The sequence below is a fragment of the Chaetodon auriga genome, chromosome 8, assembly GCF_051107435.1.
Source record: "Chaetodon auriga isolate fChaAug3 chromosome 8, fChaAug3.hap1, whole genome shotgun sequence".
Taxonomy (NCBI): domain Eukaryota; kingdom Metazoa; phylum Chordata; class Actinopteri; order Chaetodontiformes; family Chaetodontidae; genus Chaetodon; species Chaetodon auriga.
In genome coordinates this window covers 14,784,146-14,797,839 of record NC_135081.1, presented here as the reverse complement: position 1 = coordinate 14,797,839, position 13,694 = coordinate 14,784,146, and the positions used below count along the sequence as shown (strand labels likewise).

General features: G+C 41.7%; 1 protein-coding gene across 4 annotated transcripts; it reads right to left on the bottom strand.

Moving 5' to 3' along the window:
* Positions 1-982: 982 nt before the first annotated feature.
* ca14 (carbonic anhydrase XIV) lies at positions 983-13,464 on the bottom strand. 4 transcript variants are annotated; one of them, XM_076737652.1, is made up of 13 exons: positions 13,144-13,464; positions 12,897-12,920; positions 9,104-9,283; positions 8,707-8,852; positions 7,244-7,339; positions 6,915-6,981; positions 6,416-6,573; positions 5,657-5,783; positions 4,084-4,107; positions 3,855-3,939; positions 3,653-3,694; positions 2,762-2,815; positions 983-1,872 (listed from the first exon to the last, which is right to left on the bottom strand). In XM_076737652.1, the coding sequence occupies exons 1-13, from the start codon at positions 13,211-13,213 to the stop codon at positions 1,761-1,763; spliced, it is 1,185 nt and encodes a 394-aa protein (XP_076593767.1). In that variant the 5' UTR covers positions 13,214-13,464; the 3' UTR covers positions 983-1,760. The 4 variants fall into 4 exon arrangements, with proteins under 4 accessions (XP_076593767.1, XP_076593764.1, XP_076593765.1 ...); XM_076737651.1 differs by having other exon boundaries at positions 1,747-1,872; positions 3,661-3,694; positions 13,144-13,463; XM_076737649.1 differs by lacking the exon at positions 3,653-3,694 and having other exon boundaries at positions 13,144-13,463.
* Positions 13,465-13,694: the final 230 nt, after the last annotated feature.

Below are 13,694 nucleotides of genomic sequence, written 5' to 3'. Positions count from 1 at the left end.
GCAGTGACATCGAGATGTCATTCGGACGGGATAAATGTGGGCGGATGCTATTACAGAGAGAGGAAGATGATCAGAACCGAGGGTGTTGAACTACTCGAAGGCAGCATTGCAGATGTTCAGGACAGCTACAAATACCTTGGGGATACCACAGGCCAATGGGAACCATGAGGAGGCTGCAAGGAAGTCAGCCACAGCCAAGCCAAGCCCTTCCACCATGGTTGGTCGGACAAGCCAAGTTACTTACTACCAGAGGGTAAGCATGTGAACAATTACATTGACAGCTGTGATCTGGCTGTGCTTCATGTCTTGCCAATCAAAATGTGAAGTTATACATTAAATAAGATGATAGCTGTTTTGCCACTGAACTGAAAAAAATCTCACATGCAATCAGGATGGAGTAAAATGGATTTTCAGTGGCGCCCTGATGGCTCACCTGGCAGAGCCCACCCATTGCACTGAGGCTTTGTCCTTTTGGCAGCAGCCTGGGTTTGAGTCCAACCCTTCGCTGCATGTCATCCCCCCTCGTCCCCCACCCTCCCTCTCGTCTCTCTCCAGCTGCACTATCAAATAAAGGCAATAAAATAAAAAGGATTTTCATCCTGCATCAAAACAAGCTTTCATCCCCAAGTAGCCAAACTCATCCTGCTTGTTTCTCTCTGCCCCCTTTCTCTACTGACACAGAAATGAAATTCTAGCATGAAGGAAGAATCACTTCAAATTCTCCACCTGCAGTCACAAGTCATTAAGGTCACAGTCGAATTGCAAGTCTTATGAAGCTGCCAAACCAAATTTATCTTCACTTGGACTGCGTGACTCAAGTCCCCTCTGCTGCAAACAGAAATGAGATTAGAGCCAATAACTGTCTTAAACCTTTAAAATCCAGAGTTGACCAGATTGCTTGAGGTAATTCAGATATGAACTGGATCTACTACCTGTGTGTAACGTGATTATTGTCTCACACACACAACGCAGAAATCAAAGCTGTGAGGTTAACGTTCAAGTATTTTAATGAGGTGCCCATGTTGACGAGTTATATACAGCAAAAAAATGATGATATATGGCACCAAAAATCATTTTCCTAATAGAGTGAACATGTACATGTACATAAATATAACTCATTCATTTACAACATAATATGCTAAATTGAGCCATAATGTTTGGACAACATCAGTTTATACTAAACACTTAAAATCCCTTAAGACCTTCATAGTTCATTTCTATTTTTTTTGATTGGACTTTGTTGGTGTATTGACACCAAACTGTCCAATTTTGTGTGTATGCTAAATTCTTGGGGCAAAAGGAAATAATAACATTACATTGGGCCTGAATTCACAGGCAAGCATTTCACGAGTCTATTACATTTCATACAGTGCAGTGTGCTTGTGCTTCAAGGCAGGATGAACAAGATGATATAACAGCTGAACATGTGAAACAATAAAACAAAATATATCATACAAAGTATTTACATGAACCAATTATGCATCCCAAGCATTGCAAGAGCAAACATACGAGTCAGAGCCAGCAAACTGACATGTTTAAACCAAGTGCTTCATGTGCAAACTGAAAAAATGTCTGACACCACGACTGCCAACATCACTGAATCTGGGTGGAAAAAAGAAATACTGAAAACAGTTAGGTGATCAGGGCAGCAGGTGATTTGTCCCGTGTCCAGTTTACTATATGCAACGGCATGTCCTGTTGCCTTTCTGTAACTGTGTTTGCAAGTGTTGGATGAGCCCTGAAGTGGACCGCGCTGTCAGCTAGGGCTCAATTTGTGGAGGCGGCGAAGGTTCTTCTTTCTTTTCTCCTTCAGAGGTTGTGTTCAGAGCCACGTCTTGTTTTTTCTCCTTTGCCTTTTCTGGTTCCTTCATCCTGAAACATCAACAGGAAGAATCATTCCGACTGACTCATCCCATTATGCTGGAAGTGGGCTGTCAGTGTAGTTTGTTATTTTGTCCAGCAGAGGTCCTTAGTTGTTAGACAATACAAGCTATGAAATAACTGGCAGAGCCTTAAATGTTATGTTATATGTACAGAAAGTGTTTTAGCCCACCAAGACTTAGACATGCTATATGATAGGAGAGAAGAAATGTGTGAGTGTAGATGTCCACATCTCCAGCATTTCAACAGTGGAGCATCCATTCTCCAGCAGCCACCTTTCCAGTATACTTTTGAGTTGTTTAGCTGACATGTTGCAGCTGCGACAGAGGCAGAATGTGTCATGACACTGCATTAACGGCCAGCTGACAAAACACCTAAAACTTCAGGATTAAAGGATTAATCTTCCTAGTATAGACTGATGTTAAAGAATCGCTAATACTCTAAGGTTGGAAATATAATTGATTTTTACCAACACATTCTCAGAGGCGACTGGCTGCATGTTGATCGTATTTGTTCACATACTAGCCTACTCACTATGTGTGTTGAAGGAGGATGCCACTAGAGGGCACACCAGACAACTCAAACTGTATAGAAGCGCAATGTAATGTGCAATGTAAGTAATAAAACGGTAACTATTTTGTTAATTCTGATCATGGGTGTAATGCATCTTGTGTATGCATAGTGTTAATCTTTGAAAATGTGAAGAATCAATGCTCCAAACAGACGCAGGGGCAGCTCTCATTTGCATGTGAATGCACAGTTCAAAAACAAGTATATCTCCAGCCTAAGAGAGGTGTTAAAGTCTAGCCCCAGAGGATAAGTCAGTATGAATGGGTGGTTAAAGAATCTAACTCGTAGAAGTTAAGGTTTGAACGGTGACCTTGGCATAGGAGCAGGCCGGTTACTGTGTAGGACGTCCCAGCTAGAGGTAGAGCTGTCGCAGATCAAGAGACAGAATCGCATGTTCAAATCAGATTCAACATTTCTCATTAGATAGAAGGGTTGGAGGTGACATTCTTTAAGTGATTGCACTTGGTTGATTGACATTATGAAAGCCAGCGGTTCCCAAAGCAGGATGCAGCCTGGAGGCGTCTTCACAGGGATCCAGGGGACACCTAGAACAATCAGGAGCATCATGATTTCACTGTAATCTCGTCTGGAGATTACACAGAGAGAAGAGATTACAGGAATCAGAGATCTCACATGTGCAATAATGACAATCATATTTTCGTCCTGTGACATGTGTATGGGAACTTTGGGAACCCCTGATCAAAGCAGTGGAAAGGTTAAATCGTTGACTGGTGGGACAAGGGGAAACTCACCGCATACGTTCATCAATCAGTGGTAAGAATGAAAGAAAATAATACGAGTATTTGGAAACAGCCATGTTATTGCAGCAGAGATTATCCTTAGCGCTGATCTTAGGGGTTACTTGAAACTTTTATGGTGAAACTTTACAAAGAGGATTTACTGACATTTCCATTAGCACCCAAGCAACAAGGCCAATACCAATACATCTGTCGTAAGCCAAAATCAGCCAGTAACAGCCATGTGAGAGTGCTGGTCAGACTGACCTAACATAATCTCAACCATCGCTGCAGTGTACGCACACGACTGTGGGCACGCAGGCCTCCTCTTTGAGTTTCTCCTAAAAGAAAATCCAAGATCTGCGCTTAAGGATATCTGACAAGCACAAGAAGAGAAAGTCACAAAAACGACGCTGTCAGTGCGAGCCGAGCATCCTTGTCAGTACTGAGATCAGGTAAACCACCTGTTTACCACGACTGTTTCACGGTGGAGGAGTGTAAAAAATCTGCCAAGAGATAGGAGATGGAGAATGAGAGGAGACTGGATGTTTCCATAGTGACCGCTCCCACAGTTCCTGCAGATCGCCCAGTTAAACCAGAACAGCAGCAGAGCGGTGGCCAGTGTCTGCCTCCGACACGACCGGGCAGCAGAGCATAGCTCCTTACCGTATCGTCTTCACAATGAAGCGAATGATGACTGCCAGGCCCACACAGCCACACATCACTCCTATTACTATAGCTGTGACTTCACCTGCAGAAGAAGAGCACACACAGAGGCATGACGGGGGAAGGAAATCCTCCAAAAATACAGCCATGAATCAGAGCAGTTACACAGTTACTATCAAGTGATGTAGCAGTAGCATCGGCTACTTTATTTCCAAAAACGTAGTCTTACCGGAGGAGAGCTCCTTCCCCGATTCTACGACAAATAAAAGATGGAATAAATGAGTGGAAAAGTCACAGCAGACTTCATCTTTCTGTCGCACCGTTCTGACACATTAATTTGCTGGTTTATCTCAGCAGAATCTGCTGCTCAGCTGTTTGTAAAATGTTATGTCTAGTCAGTGTTGCTGCCTTTGACAGCAGTGCTGATATCACAGGCCTTCCAGTTCAGTCACTCACTACAATGAGCACTTTACACAAATTCTTTCTCCTTTGTCTTTGTCTACCACTCTGTCTCCCTCTTTCACTTCGCTGTCTTTCTTTTTCCTCTCTCTTTTTCTCAGTTAGGCTCGCGTGATAACAATGGAGTCAGTGTTTCGTTTTTGCAAATCCTTTTCTCTAATCAGCTCGCAAACAAACACAGCTCCCCCGTGCTTTTCCACCACCTCCCCTTTATTTCTGTCTCTCTCTCTCTACTCCTGCCCTACAAAGGCTCTTTCCCCTCAGACAAAGTCACCGGTAATCCTTAATATTCCCACATTTCTCTCCACATTCCACTTTGCATGGGTTGTGCTAATTGCTAGCTTTGGTCTCCACGGCCACCCACTGGCTTGTTATTGTGGTTTTCATTATTAGCAGCATGCTGGCGATACAATCCGACTACGTGTTGTTGGGGTGAAACACTGGATTTCACAGCAGCTTGTGACCTTTGCTAGTTCACATTTGTGTGATTTGAAAGAATATATTGATCATATATTCAGCAATGGAAAGTAGCATTTAGTTAAGCACTGTACTTAATTACAGATTTGAGGTACTCATACTTGAATATTTGCTTTTTATCCAGCTTCATGCTGCCACTTCACTACATCTTAGAGGATAATATTAAAGGTCAACTACTGTGATAACTGTGATTAAATGCTTTTACAATATTATTCCAAATAATACATATGTTTTATTCTTCATTTTGAGTAGTTCTGAATTTGGTACTATTGGTTGGGCAAAATAAGTGCTGTGATGTTTCACTTTGGGTATTTGCGACAACATTTACTTATTCTTTCTGATTCATTTACAAACCAAACAATGGATTTATAAATTTATAATTAAAATAATCATCCAATACAGCCCTAAATAAAGTTGTTAAAATGAGTCCCACCTCAAATAAACTACAACAGTAAAATCCTTAATGCATATTAAGTAAAAAATAATCTAATGATATAATACATAATAGGAACAGTCACACTTGACATTTTACTGAACTGAGTACTTTTACCTTTAAAACTTATATTATATTTTCCTGTTTAGACTTACAATTTTTTTATTTAACTGTTTACTTGTAATTTACTTATAATTTTACAGTGTGGTATTAGTATCTTTACTTACGTACTGAATAATTCCTCCACTACTGCATATATTGCACTAATTGGGTAATAATTGAAAAACCAAAAAATTATGCTGTGTAATTTAAAGGCAAATGTCTGATTCTGAACACGGCATGTGTTTATCTTTCACATCAGAGGTCAACTTGGGCGAGTGGGTGTGATTTTTTTACACCAATTATCTCGTCGCACATGCTCGGTCTGTCTAACCTGCAGTGAAGGAGGTGAAGACGACCCTGTGGTTGAGTGGCTGTGTGGCGCGGTAGTTGTCCTGCAGCAGCATCCTGTCTGCCTCTTCAGCTTTACTCGAGTAAAGTATCGTCTCCATCTTCAGCAGCTGCAGATGGAAAAAACTAATTGTTAAAGTCCTGAGGCGCGAAACTTACAACAGAGAGTAAAAATGAACAGACTGACATTAAACTGAATAGTAAAGTCAGAGTTTAAGGCCGTTTAAATGCACTGCACTGTTAGCTGATTCTGCACTAATGTGACACTTGAAGTATTGATTAGATTTCACCTTGGTTGATGATGATGTTACCTATATATGCTTAGTTTGTACAATCTTAAAAAAGGAATTCATGCAGAAATGTTTGTAGTATGAAATCTATCACAGAAATAAATAAATAAGTGGAAACGGTTGGACTTTATCAACATCAACAGCAAGAACTGCAGTAAATCCAACAATGCCAACAGTAAAAGGGAACGAAGAAGACACTAATTCACACTAATGCACATTAATGTACTGACTCTCAAGCTGTCAGTTAGGAAATGAAGTTTTTCACTTCTTAAAACATATGATTATTAAATTTAGAAACTGGAAGTTCCACATAAGTTAAGCATCACAGCTTTGGCTTAGATGTGTTGATTTTGTAGGGAGTGGAAATATGCACATCAACAGTCTGTGTAAGGTTTCAAAGCACGTTGGATCAGTTCGAGATCCACCGTGGATAAAAAGAGCCTCAGTTTTACCTGTGCCTTTGAGATTTGAACCCTCTCATGCAACAGTGTCCAGATCACACTCTGGTAGCAGGGCGGTGTTGTTAGGGAGCCATTGTAGCGATAGTAGCGTTCCAGATCCTTCGGGAGCAGAGACTGGACGTCAAAGGCTGGGATGGACACCTTCTGATCTGCCAGTGGGTGTAAGGAGGAGAGAAAATATATAAAATAAAATCTAACAGATGCTACTGCTGCAGCCAAATATCATCAAAATGTTTGGCTGCAGCAGCACACTGAAGAAAAACAAATTCTTCTCTGACACGCCACCGTTATCATATCTATTCAACGGACTGTGACCGGGTGGCGTGAAGAATCCATTTACATTCAATGTCTGAAAACGCAAACTGCAAATTACTTAGTAGTGAGAGAAGAAGAGAGGAGAAAAGCCGCTCACTCAGCTTTTAAGACACTGTTTGATTTAGAAGAAAACACTGGATTATAAATGAGTATGTAAAGGAATTTACATGCTTACCAGCATGTCTGATGCGGTTCAGGTAGTTGAGGATGCTGTTGAATGCCGGGTTGGTCTCCTCACCTGTCTGAGAAATCAAATCTCAGGCTTCAATGTTTATTAGGTCACACGATATATTAAGGTGCACATATTGACCATTAACTGGTGGCTTATTGGCACGCACACTGGAAACATATTATTAATGCTGGACTATACCTTAATATAAAGTGGTACCGTTTATTACATTGGTCAAAATACTCCAGCTGACGGCTCAGAGAATGACTCTTCTTCTTATTCTTTCATAATCAAATCATGTGTGTTGTTGCTGTTTATTTGTACTGCTTTATTACCACAATGAGAATTCCTAAAACAGCCAAGCCGTCCCTCTGTGTCATGGCTGTGGACATGTTGGGGTAGAGCTCGGAGTTGTAGTGCACCACATGCAGCTGGAGAGGAGAAGAGCACTGTCAGAGCAAGAAAGACGTCCTGGTTCGTCCTCATGACGGCTGACGGTTAGAAAACGAGAGACACAGAGAGACTGGGAGAAGGAAAGCTGCTTGCAAACTCAGCTTTCCTTCTCAGAGTATGGCAGAAGAGAAATAAAGAGCACCGAGGAGACTGATGTGAGTGGCAAAAAGCTTAATTGTCTCATTATGTAATAACACCGCTCATGCATGACCTGCCGAGTGTTTTTAAGTCAGACTTGCCCTCTCCTTCGTTTTGTGTTTTTTTTTTGTCTCATTGTTTCATTGACTCTGCATGATTTCGTTTTTTTAATCTGCTTAAAATCCCTCATGCTTCCTCCTCCTTTCCAACCGCTGACCCCTGAAGAAACCTATGTGTTGGCATACCTGGACACTGACAGATGGACAGGAAGTGAGGTGCTGAGACGACTTACCCTCCTTACTTCTACCTTAATCCCTCTGCACTCTTTTTCCTCTCTCCCTGAAGCTTATTCTTCTGTTTGAGCTTTTTAGGATTTTTTTTTTTCACGTTTATTTTAATCAACCGCAAACTATCTTTAAACTTTATCGTCTGTTGCTCCTCTGTCCCTGCACCTTTCTCTCGGCTACTCTGCAGGACTTCTATTCAGTGTTTCCATCTCTATCCCTCAGTAAACCAGAACAGGGATCCACGCTCAAAAAGCTATAACAGATTTGTGTGTGAGAGAGAAAGAAACCATGAGGTAAAAAAAAGAGATGTAGTCACAGAAGAGCAGTATAGCAAGAAAGAAAGAAAGACAGGGACTCCAATTTCTCAATGTTAACCGAAGATTTCAAGACAAATACCAACAATGTAGTGGGTCAGAGACCACTGTCATGTATTCAATTCACTTGTTTTATCAGACTAAAACCTTGAGCTGGGCACTGCAGCTCGTAGCACACACTGCACACTGCTAGGTGTGTGTGTCCTGTAGAAACGTGTTCATGCACTGCTGAAATCTGCAGAGTAATCAATTTCTGTTCATTCTTTGCATTATTATAAAGGCTCAATTAAATCTCACCTATCTCCAAAATTTAGGAAGTTAATTGTATAAACACACAATTATTTGCTCCTCAGTCTCTCTTACTGTACTTGTTCCTTGATAAGCAAGAGTAAAATACTGTACGGCAGCTGAAACGTGGTCTGTCGTCGACCTGGTTTCATGCTGTGTCATCACTTATGTGTCATCGCCTTTTTTCATCCTCTTCTCCATAACAATGATCACACACATCCCTTTATACAAAATCTTGACCGCCTTCGAAAACTACTGTTATCAGACCAGTGGCCTCGACTTGACCCCTTTACTCAAGTCTCAACTTTTCAAACATACCTCTGCATCAGCGCTCTGTCCGTTGATGGTGTGTTCGCTGCCCCCGTGACTCGGGCCGCCGCTGCCCCAGTGGAGGTGCATTTGCACAGCCGTAAAGAACCACGGCAGCCCCGCCAGTCCCATCCATTCTGGCAGCTCAATCACCGCTGATGGAGAGAAGAGCAAAACAAGAGTTCCCTCTCTGAGTTCAACAGACAAGAAAACTGAACAGGACAAACCTGGAAGACAAGGATTTTACTTCAAAATAAATGCACGAAATCTTAAAATATGAAGTGAATTTATTAATGGGGAGTAAAAAGGTTGCTGCCAGGTTACAACTGAGGATGGTGCAGAGTAAACAGATCAACCGTAAGGCTGCTCGGATACCTGGGAGAGATCAGCTGGCTGCCATAGTTACCTGTGTGTCCATTATTGTACAGAGTGAAGGGCGTGTTGCCGTGCTGACTGTAGCCCAGCGGAGTCAGAGGGATCAGACTGGGGTCATATTTAGTCTGGGTGCTTACCACGTCGACGGGGGACTGAGAAGTACCACCGCAGTCAGGGAAGTACTGTGACCACTCAGACTGACCCACCAAGCCTTTGACAGGAGAGAAGACAGAAACAATGATGTCACCTAATCACACAGCCCACTGGCTCCCAGTCATTCAGTGAAAAGCCTCCATTGATCAGTCTCTAATTAGACGAGACAATTATTCCTTGGTGTTCTCTTTAGGGTCACAGCAGTTGTGGAATGTAATGAAGTACATTTACTCATCTACTGCACTTAAGTACAAATTCTACTCCACTACATCTCAGAGAGAAATATTGTACTTTTTACTTCACTCCATTTATCTGGGAGTTGAAGTTACTATTCAATTTTAATTATTTGGATTTATTTTTAACATTATTGAGGTTTAGACTTTTTATAAACCAAACAATCAATTGATTAATGGAGAAAATAATCAATCATTAGTTACAGTACAATACAAAATAGGTGAAAATGAGCTCCACCTCAACCAAATATAACAGGAAAATCCAGTTTTTACATGTTTTAATGAGTGATAATCTACAACTGTACCACATTTTAAAAACCTCAGTGAACGTTTAATGACACATGGCTTAAAGTTTGAGAGTTTCACAACGGTCATAACAGCCACTTAAAGCCTCGTTTACATAAAGCATGTCTGTGACTGACTGTACTGAATGACTGCTGCTGTGGATCAACACTAAATTTAAAATCGAACTCAGATGCAGGTGAAACGTACCCTCCGAGAAACTCACAGACACGAGTTTCTACCAACAAAAGCAGGTGATACGGGCACTTGGACTTGAAAAACAAATGTCAAACGACACACCACAACATAATCAGTACATAATATTCAGTCTCATATCACCTCTTCAACCCTTGGTTTTATAGTATTATCCAGATGTCTTGATATATTCAATATGACGTTAAACAACAGAAACGGATCAGCCTCATAAAGTGTATACCAGTAAATTAAAATGCTGTGTTGAATACCTGCAAAATTTGGTCACAATTAATGCAAAATTAACTCAGGTTACCAGAATTTTATTTTTTTTTTCAACAAAAAACCATTTAATCTTGTTTTGAGTTATGTGATTTTTTTCTAAGCCTGATATTGAGATGAGATTTTAAAAAAGTCTTACATGATGTAAGATTATTATTATTATTGAATTGAGTTTCCCATTCTTCATTCCTGAGAAATGATTTTTTTTTTGTCAACATATAAACGCTATCTTGTTTGGAGTAACTTCCAGAAGGCATTACAAACAAAAAATGTAGAATTTAAATTTGTTTTTGTGGTTTTAAATGTCAAAAATGGCTCTCAAACATACTACATCAACTGAATGCGATGGGGAAAAAACAGAAAATGACAACCTGATCAGTGATAAAATGATAATAATGTTAAATATTTGGAAAAAATTTTGAAAGGTAGTACACAAACATAAGATTAAAGCTGGCAACATGTAACAATATACAGATTATTTTACACATCTGCTGCATAGAGCACGTCCTCTACAGCTTATGTACCACACCATTATACGTATATGATAAATATGCTCTATTTGAAAATCATTTTGAAACTTGAACTTCATTGAACTTAAACCTTGGACTTTAATGAAAAGATGGACAGAAATATTGAGAAAATAACTGTGGGAGAGGAGAGTGACTGAGGCCTTGGTTCACTGAGCAAAAAAGAAAGTGGTCTCCCCAACTACATAATAGAAGAAAGTGAGAAAAAAAAAAGAGCCTGAAAGAAAACGAGAGTGACATGTTAGTCAAAGAATCTGAATTTCAATTGCAAGGAAAGGAATGCTTTAGAAACCAGGCGCACTGCTGACACTGTTACACACAAAGAAATGTGAGCAGTGTGAAAAAAAATAGCATCCAATCATATATTTGCAGCTGCAGGTTTTGCAAATGTTGAAGTTTTTAATAACAAGCATCTGTATTTATGTATTAACAGAGAGACAGGGTGCATATAATTACTGTGCCATGTTTGCAAATCACCCATCATGGTTTCAGCCTCAACAACTACCACATGAACACAAAGGTCAAAGTCCCGGTCATCTCTCTCTCTCTCTGCACACATAATCTGAGGAAGGGTCTTTACATTACTCCCACTGCTCTCCCAGCGCCTGTAACCCCCATCTTGCACTTCCAATCTCTTCTCCATCCCCTACCCCCTCACTGCTCTCCACAGCACAGCCCCGCACCAAGACCCAACTTCAAAAGTGAGTCCCGTGGCCCCGCCACTGGTCGTCATGGAGGTCTCCATGGCAACCGGAGGCCGAAAATTCTGACCCTGCCCGCCCGCTCTACCTCTCCCTACCATGCTACCCCTGTCCTGAATACAGCCGCGAACAAAGACACACACATGCAGATTCCCTCACTTAGAGAGTGATGAGGAAATGATGGAATGCGGGAACGACTGTCCCTCGATCACTTCACACAGCTCTGCATTTGTCATCTCTAGTGGAAAGAAGCATCTCTGAAAGCCTGTAATTCTGCTCTTTTGTGTAGGAAAACAGCTGTGTGTAACAAAACTAACTTACCACTTCAGCTAACAGCTCAGCAAGGCCACATCACGCAATACTGTGTCGCACGACATGCCTCGCACGCACTCATCCGAGCACTGTCCATGAACTTTTATTTTGAAAATTCAGGACAAAAATCAAAGGTAACTGAATGCAAGACATGTATCACTCAACATATTGGCTACGAGTCTAAGACTGCACGACATGTTTCTGCACCGTATCTTTTCTGATAATGCCCACACGGCGTGTGTATAGACACCGGCTTGCTCCAGGCACAGCCTCCACAGTTTGCTTTCTGTATGTACTGTACATCGGTGCTGCTCTCCTGAATACATGCAGAGAGTGGTGGTCTGTGTGCCCCATTCATTCCCACAATGTCATTGTCCACGGCATAGGCAGCTAGTGTGCGTCCACAACACAATAAACACATAGGTTATTGTGCGCTGCAACAATAAGGGCACAATTTGGTATGCTTTTGCTTAATCCCGTCCCATCTCCCTCTCTCTGTCCGACACCCTCATCCTCGTGCACCTGCCTCCCTCCGCCTGCCTCTCTATCGGCCTTTTTCTTGCTTTCTTCCTCTCCATCTCCCACCACCCCTTCATCATCTCTGTGTGACTGCTGTGCTCATGCCAGCTTGTTGAACTGTAACTAATACAGACAGAGAGGCAAGTAGAGGAAAACAGAGGGAGCAGGGTTGGGAGATATGAGGGGTGGAAAAGCAGAAAATCCTACCCAACTTACAGATGCTTTTATGAGAGTTCTGATGTTTTAGAGATGCAAGTTTAACGTGTGGAGGGAAGTCAGCGTGAAAAGGCTGCGTGTGCAGAGTTTCATTCAAAACACATCCTTTGTTATTATCAGACTAGATCACCACAAGTCATCCTGTATCAGACACTAAACTGCTGGACCAGGACAAAAAAAAATCTGTTGTATCAAATGTCTCCACTCACTTCCTATGTATTAGAATTGACTTCAGGAGTGGGCTCCTGGTCTATGAAGCTCTTAGTTCCCACATTATACAATATAGCTGACATACCGTCTCCAGATTATCGTCCACCCTCTGTGTATGTTGCTTTTTTTAACACTCTTTGTGACACTTTGAACTGTTTTTGCATGAGATTTCGCTCTACAAGTAAACTTGAACTTACCAGTGTAGGTCCAGGTAACTTCCTCTGAAAAATAGCAAAAGAGAAAAACTCCTAAAAATCTGATTTTAGCCAGTAATCATATAAGTTCACGGTGGTTTCCAACAAGTACTGACCATGAAGCACCCTATCTGTGACATCAAGTATTTTATTATATATTTTTTACACATTTAATCTAACTCTGTTTCTATCATTTCTAATATACAAGTCCTCACATACTACCCAAATGTACTCAGTATTAAGACCTTACCAGGAGCAGGGGCAGCTGTCCACTGGAAACACAGAGGCATAAGAAGGATAAAGAGACCCAAAGAGCCCATGTTCGCCCTCCTTGTCCATACACAGAAATGAATACAAGTGGACGGAGAGATAAGGAGCGAGACGAAGAGAGAGAGAGAGAGAGAGCGAGAGAGAGACGGAGAGGGAGAGAGAGAGATGGAGAGAGAGAGGGAAGCAGGGGGAGACTGACTGGGTCCAGCGATCCCACCTGCCACAGCTCGGTTTAACAGCCAGAGTGTGGATGTTACATGCTGGCTCCACTCTGGCGTACAGGCCACCGGAACAGGTCTCAGCAACAGGCGGATGGAGAGAAAGTATGAAAAGAAAAGAGAGAAGAGAGAGAGTGGGCAGAGGTGGGGGAGAAATCAGGGGGGAACAAGACTGCAAAGAGGGACCAGTGGGTGAGAACTAATTCAATGTTCGCTGCTGAAAAAAAGGAGAGCGATACAGCAGTGGGTGAGAGGACAGAGAGAGGGACGGGGCCGAGGAAAGCAGGTTACAGCATGGGACGAGTGGCCTGCA

Coding starts and splice junctions, on each gene's coding strand:
- ca14 (XM_076737652.1), bottom strand. CDS start 13,213: ATGGGCTCTTTGGGTCTCTTTATCCTTCTTATGCCTCTGTGTTTCCAG. Junction 6,982..7,243: donor TTTTAGGAATTCTCATTGTG/GTAATAAAGCAG, acceptor TTGATTTCTCAG/ACAGGTGAGGAGACCAACCC. Junction 5,784..6,415: donor TTCAAATCTCAAAGGCACAG/GTAAAACTGAGG, acceptor TTCCATCTGCAG/CTGCTGAAGATGGAGACGAT.